This window comes from Alligator sinensis, unplaced genomic scaffold, assembly GCF_000455745.1.
Source record: "Alligator sinensis unplaced genomic scaffold, ASM45574v1 scaffold1416_1, whole genome shotgun sequence".
Lineage (NCBI taxonomy): Eukaryota > Metazoa > Chordata > Crocodylia > Alligatoridae > Alligator > Alligator sinensis.
In genome coordinates, this window is record NW_005842714.1 from 447,698 (window position 1) to 455,286 (window position 7,589).

Below are 7,589 nucleotides of genomic sequence, written 5' to 3' on the forward strand. Positions count from 1 at the left end.
ACATTTAAAAAAATACAAGTTTCGCCTTTCTTAGCAACTGTGGGAACACACACCTACCCAAATGTGTGTCAATGGAAACTATCACATATTGAATTTCATGCTTTGTAAGTCCTTTTATTTGTTCTTAAAATTTTAAATAAGATCAGGAGATCCATGACCTATATTTTAGTTATCTCAAATGGAAAGTCCTTAGTCATCATTCATGTATAACAACTCAGTCTGAAGAGCAATGCCCCATCCCCAATTCAACAAGCTACCTTGCCTGAATCACCATCACAAATGAATGACACCTGGAAAAAAAGAACACTTTTATCCTTTATTTTAAGCACTTAGAGTCTATTTTGCTACACAATGAAATCCATAAAGCCTACAAATCACTACTACGTACATTCTGACTTTGCACAAAAGACCTTCTATATAATACTACCCAATACATCTGATAATAGTGGTAGGCTCTAAAACAGTGAAAAACCATGTTGCAGAACCAGGTTATTACATGGCAGTGTCAGATAGTTAACTAATTAAATAGATGTTACACGTAGCACTACAAAATGTCCTACTAAAAAGAAGTCTCTCTCTGGAAGAAGAAATTATTGTGGCAGATCCACCATTATTGAGATGTTACAGAAGGTATGCATGTCCATCCATAGTCAAAGTTTGATATGTTAACATAAGCATGCTAACTGCCTGGCAGAGAACAACTTGGGAACAAAAATAAAACACAGTATGGGCTCCTCTACTGAGCTACGTTTTAGCTGTGTTGAATACTAGAGCATTATATTTCAATATGATTTTCATAATGCAGAGTCTTGAGAGATCACTTAAATGCCAACTGTCCAACCCTATTTATTACATAACTGAAGTTAGAAGGCAGTCTGCAGTATACCTCAGAGTTGGCAAGGTTCAGGCTTTGCTAAATCTCTGCTAGGAAGACATTTCATGCTGTAACTTGAAACACTTGTTCCCTTTTCTGGAGTCCTAGTGAGTTTAGGTTTAAAAAACTTATTTTCTTTTTTAAAGTGACACCTCACTTTCTTCATTAATAATGTTACTCAATATAGCACTGATGGATCAAGAAGTAATTGGAAGTTAAATTTTAATTGCAACAGATATGAGGAAAATCAGAAGTGTGCTAGGCAGTGTATTATTCAAGTGCTTTAATGAATCCTAAACTTTGTTTAATAAAAGGACATCAACAGATATTAAATCACATGTTTTTCCTCATTTTAATTGGAGACTACTTTTTTAATTCCAAACTTTCATGGAATCCTGGGAGCTTTTATAGAAGGCAAAACTTACAACACATTTAAAAGAAAAAAAATTATAAATGACATTTGCAGTTATTCCATTCAGCTAACTTTTCACTGAAAACTTTTTCAAAGCAAGTTCAAGCCCATGTTTCATTTTAAGATTTTGCTTTTCATGTCCTAACTTGGTGCAACATTTTCAAAATACCCCAATGCAATCAGACTGATTTAAGATGAGGTCATTTACTTTCCAATGTAAATCTTTAAGATGATCTTTCAAGTACTCTTATATTATTCACTTTTCAAATGCCACCTACAATTCTAAGATGCACCTGCACATTTGTAATTCTTTCAATGCAAAAGGCATGCTTTCCTAAGCTCTTTTTTGTTATAAAATAAGGAATACTAACAAATTATATGGAAAATATGAACTGCTGGGGCAGTGCAGAGTCTCTAAACTGACAAGCATCTATATCTTTATAGTAAGATATAATGTAAAAAAAAAAAGTTGTCTACAAAATGGGGGTTGGGGGGCACATAAGGATAAACAGTCTTATTTTCTCTTGACTGGGCAGAGAAGAAGAAAACAAGGTTAACATTATTCTCCTTAATAACAATTACATTACAAACAGATGAACTCTGGCACTCACTGCATCTCATTTCCTGGATAAAGCAGAAATGTTTTGACTTACCTATTCTGGTAACTGTAGTAGGCAGCATCGCGGGGAATAGTACACAGCTGCTTACCATAGCAGCACAAGGTCTGTGGAGAAAACTCATACTGCAAAATAAAGGAGAAAGGAACCTTACAAATATGACTATATTAACGACGGCGTGTCTGAACAAAGCTAGGGAGTGTTGTCATGAAAACACTCCTTGTCCACTTCCTCTCTGTATGCTCATGCTGCATGACAAAAAATGAATAGCTACTGTTGAAGATTGGCTGGGCATATTCAATGTTACTTTTATTAGCACTCTTGAGACAGAGTGGTGCAGCACTCACCTTGACATATGCCAAAAAACTAACAACATAATTTTTTTGATATTTGGCAAGCATGGAGTGGTAGAGTGGGTGGGGCATGTTTTGAGAGTAACCTTCCCCAGCAACACTTGACATGGTGTAGATATGCCCAGAAATGACAACAAAATGAATCTGATATCAAGTATACTGTAATCACGACCCTGCCTTCTGCCTGACTTCAGACTAACATGGCTAACTACCTCTCCACACTGATACAAATTTAGCTGGATACAGACAGATCCTCCACTGGTCTAGGTCCCTTGATTTCAAATGGAGCTATGCTGACTGACACTAGCCAGAGATCCAGCCCTGTATCTATATTACAAATTGGAAGATACAGTGATTCAGTAAAATAGCATGACATTTCAGTAACCTTTAAGGTTAAAATATCACCAGTGATAAAAATCTGACTAGCAATCTTTGGTGATTCTCCAATTTCCCAGTGTGCTCTTGTGAAAGTCAAAATTTTAGCTATTGCAACCAGGAATTTAATTTATCTTAATAAAGTCTAGAAGGACACTTTTTGCTTAGTCAAATTAAAAAAACCTTTCCTGCAATGAAACCTGAAATATATACCTTTCGTCCACAACAATATCCAAGCGACTGCATAACTGGGTCAATTTCTTGTTCAAAGACCTCTGCAAGTTTAGTGCAAAATTTGTAGACCCTGGAAGTCTTGCGATTATAAAGCCAGGCATTGTTAAACATTAGCCAGACATCATCCACGTACTGCCAGGGCTCTTGGTACTGCCCAGTATCCAATTTACGTTTAATAGTAGAAAGGTCCATGGGATTCTTCACAATGTCAAAGTAATCCTTCAAAATAAATGAATAAAAAAATCATATAAAAAAAGCTATTGCATTTACAGTGACACACTGGATCACACAATTTTGAACGTGAGCAAAGAAATTTATGCATGACCATAAAAATATGGTCTGAGCACTTAAGTGGGGTTTGCTCTGAACACTTAAGTGGGGTTTACCCTTGTACACAGCAACCCTTGGCATAAGAGTACATTGCACCCAAAATGGGTATTTGGGTAACATTTAAAACAATGCAAAAATAACTTAACTCTCACTGTAAGTCTCTGGGACTTGGCTAAATGATTTGACATCCCCGAGGAAAATCTGAAAGTGGCAAAAGTGCCTTGAGGTTAAAAGGTAAAAGTTTCATGGTGCTCTTATCTTTAAAAGTTGGTTTTCAAAGGTCCCTTGAAAGGATGCTTCAAAGAGTTCAAAAGCGTAAAACAAGTCCAGAAAGTCTGTTTTTGCTTAAATTGCATAAATCCTTAAACACATCAAAGAAAGTGTTTAGAAAACCAAAAATATAAAGATCTAGACAAACATATCATAAAGCCATTAGCTTTACGTGGGCCTTGAACTACTAGCAACTACACTCTTCCAAACAGTATTCCTTTCTGATTTTGACTCCTGGTTTTCTTCCATTCCTCTCAATTTCCTACGCTCATCTTCAGTGACTTGAATCTCCATGGTGATGACCCATCAATCACCTGTAGCTACCCATCTGCTTGCCCTCACCTCTTCATTCAAACTGCAGACCTGTTCAGTAGGGCTGTGCGAAACGGCACTGTTCCATTTCGCCTCGAGTTTCGATGGAACAGTGTTTAGTCTCCAATTTCATTTAGAGTGCAAACAGCTGCTCTGTTCCATTGAAACAAAGTCTATTTTGAGTTGCACTGGGGGATGCGATGTCAGCCCAGCTGGGTTGCTTCCCTGTCCTCCGTGCTAGATCGTGCCAGGGGCGGCAGGGCTGGGCTGCCTCACCACCCTGGCACGATCTAGCACAGGGGATGGGGAGGCAGCCCACCTGGGCTGCCTCCTGTCCCCTACCAGATCTGGCACTGGGGATGGGAAGTCAGCCCAGCTGGACTGACTTCCCATCCCCAGCCTATGGTCAACCAGTCTCATTTTGTCTCGAGATTATTTCGAGGGCCTTTGTTTTGTTTCGATTTTGCTGTTTCGACTTCGAAACTGGTCGAAAGTGTCGAAACAAAACGGCTGGCGAAATTTCGCACAGCCCTACTGTTCAGTTCTCCCACTCACCAAAATGGCTACCATTTCAACATGGTCTTTATTTTATTAGGCACTATTTTCCACTTTTCTGTTACTAAGTATTCCACCAACCATGTGGTCTCTTTCAGTCCTACCCAACTTGGTCTTTACCTAGTTTCCAGTCATCTAACACTGGAGACTTGCAACTTCTCAACCCTCTCCCTTCCTGCTCTTTCTTCCCTTTAGTGGTTGATCCTATTTTCTAAACCATACACACTTGATCCTCTCTACAAGTTCTATTCACTCTGCTTCCCTTCTTCCTTCTTTGCCCCAGCATCATCCCCGACATTTCCTTATTGTGCTCCTGTACTCAACTTCATGGAACATCTCTGGCAGAAATCCTTTGAGTAGGCTGACATCTTCACCACAAGCGTATTCTCTCTTCCTTGATTTCTATCATCTTCCTGACCTCCTTTCCAAACTAACTGAATGCAGCAACTACAGTTCCAGCCACCTTTGACCTACCCCTTCAAATGTGCTCTTTCCTGCATCTGCTTTTCTCTCTACACAGGACCTTAACCAATTCCTTTCAAGAGAAAGTTGACTTTTCCTCCTTCTCAGAGCTTGCCTTCCCCACTTCCTTCCCTCTCCCATTTCAGAAGCTTAAATTTGTTTTTTTTTTAAACTCCATCTACTTACCCAGTGACCTCATTCAACCTCATGATTTCCTCCACATTGCCCACTTATTCCCTCCTTATCTTTAACTCTTTCTGGCTTTCCCCTCATGAAAAAGCATGCTTTAGTCTCTCCTATCTTGACTTACCCATGTCCCACTTGCCCCTAGAATTACTGCTACATCTCTCATCTTTATGGACATGGAATATGCTGTCTACAATTGTAATCTGGAGTTCATCCCTTTCTATTCCACCCTAGATGCTCCTTCCCTGCTTGTGCCACTTTCACTCAACTGAAACTACTCTCAAAGTCTCTGATCTCCTTAGAGAAGGGGTGTTCAACCCCCAGCCCATGGGCCAGATTCAACCCCTGGAGCATTGTCATCTAGTCCATGGCACTCCCCACAGATCTGAAGATTTCGTGGTGGGGGAGCAGTGGCTGCTCCCTTGCTGCCAAAACTCCGGACCCGTAGGGAGCTCTATAGGCTGGACAATGTGGCCCTGTGCGCTATATTGGGCGTGCAGAGTAGCACAAAGACAAATCCTGGACTGTAGGGCCCAATCTCAGCACGCAGGTCTAGATGGTGGTGGCACAGTACCACTAACTTTGCCTGCAGGGCCTAAAGGTTAAGCACCACTGCTTTTGAAATACCTTTAGATTTTATTCTATGTCCCCGATATACCTGCTGATGCACCAAACAGTGGTGTTATTGAAATATGGCCTTCCCTTGGTTTCCATGGCACTGTCCTCTCCTTGTTTTCCCACCTTTCTAATGGTTTTTCTGTGGATCTCTGGGGGCTTCTTGTTTATTATTTCTCTCATTTAGTTGGGTTCCAAAGGAATTTTTTCTTCACTTCTATCTATTTTCCCTCTATGTCAATTTTAGTCCCATATTCAACCACCACACCTCTATGCCAGCAGCTTACAGGTCGATTTCTTAATTTTTAAGCATCTCCTTCTGTCCAAACAAAAACATCTGCCTTTCTCTCTGGCATGTATGGCTGTCTACCCATATGCTCAAATTCAACATGGTTAAAACAAAGTTCTGACTCTACCCTGCCTGTCAAGTTCTCACTCCTATCTCCTTTCTCACTCACTGTGTAAACAAACATCCTGCCTGTCACTTACTCTTTTAATCTAGTTACTATCTTTGATTCTGACCTCAGTAGATGCTCACATTCATGTTAAGCCTAAGTCTTGCCAATTCTTTCTTCACCATATTTACATTAAGGTTTAGCCATTCACATACTGCTAGAAACTCTTGGTCCAGTCTCTAATCATCTTTCATCTCAACTGTACTGCCTCAAAAATAAGCTGCTTGTTCTCATTTTCAAAGTCATTTGTAATCTATCCCCAAACTACCCATAGATTCTCATTCCTGAATGGAAATGGAACCAATGTTCTCTGCATATTTAAACTTTCAAAAGGAGAACTTTTATTCTGTATTATTCTATATTGTTCTTTCTTGTTTGGGAAAGGCTTCCAAAAGATCAAAGCTACCACATTATTCTCCTTAAAATTCTTCTTTGCCAAGATGCCTTAAAAAAACAACAACACCTCAACAGTTAGACATGGATGTTCCAAGATCACTACCTACCATGCGGACCAGTACTGCTTTTTTATATCCTTACACTCTCATTCTGACTCTATATCTCAGTTGCCTCACCACTTACACCTAAGTTTGTAATAGACTTTGTTTCTGTTGTGGAAAGTCCCCAAAACAATAAGGCCCTAGATTTTGACTGGAGGTCCAGTCAGTAGCCAATACAAAATAATACCAAGAACGGTAAATGATGACAAAATCTTTAAGGGAAAAAAGTGTTTTAAATGGAAACCAAGTCTTCAATAAAGAAGCAACCTATACAGGTTTCCCTCACTTTATGCTGTACATGCGTTCCTGGAAAACAGTGCATAACTTGAACTCACATAAAGGGAACCCACTTTACAATGTAACAAATAGAGATATGTTCCAAGACCTTGACTGTACTGACCCCCAGACCCACTTCTACCACTTTTACAAGACAATTTTGGTACTCATCAACAGTAGACAGTACACACAAGCACAAGGTAGTGGTGAATGTTACCAAAATGGGGATGGCAACTACAGAAACACACATCGCAGATGAACAAGGAGCACAGATCCACACAGGAGAATATATTTTGGTGTGTGTCACTCCCACAACGTACTGCACAAAGCAGCTGATTACATGCTTCTACCACACCGATCATGTAAGAGTATATTTACCTTGCATATAATGAACTTTTGGTATAAAAAGGGTCATTGCATAAGAACGAATGCGCACATAAAGCGAGGGAAACCTGTACTACATTCTGGTTCAGTTACAACTGAAAGTGAGCAAGTTTTAAAATGTACAAGGCAGAGGTACCCAGAAGCATTATGCTGAAGAAACGAGCATAAAAATGTGAAGTAAAACAAAGTAGCCCAAATAAATGTAAGATTTTGCATATCTTGCTGTATATGCTACAAAAACATGTGTCATTCTAACTCACTGGAATTCCTAGGAGTTGGGGGTCCACAGGCTGTCTGAAGGGTAGAGACTCAGGGTCCTGCCTGTACAATGCTTCAAGGGTAGGCATGAGAGCCTGGCGCAGCTCCTCGGGTTTGAAGACTT

At 39.8% G+C, this 7,589-nt stretch overlaps 1 protein-coding gene across 1 annotated transcript in view; it reads right to left on the reverse strand.

Moving 5' to 3' along the window:
• The window catches only part of CREBBP (CREB binding protein), a 190,440-nt gene that overhangs the window by 57,494 nt on the left and 125,357 nt on the right, over window positions 1–7,589 (reverse strand). Inside the window, exons 18-20 of the mRNA XM_014524970.1 lie at window positions 7,468–7,586; window positions 2,845–3,084; window positions 1,940–2,028 (exon numbers count right to left, since the gene is read on the reverse strand). Of these exons, the coding sequence (XP_014380456.1) occupies window positions 1,940–2,028; window positions 2,845–3,084; window positions 7,468–7,586 (448 nt within the window). The remainder of the gene's footprint in view (window positions 1–1,939; window positions 2,029–2,844; window positions 3,085–7,467; window positions 7,587–7,589) is intronic.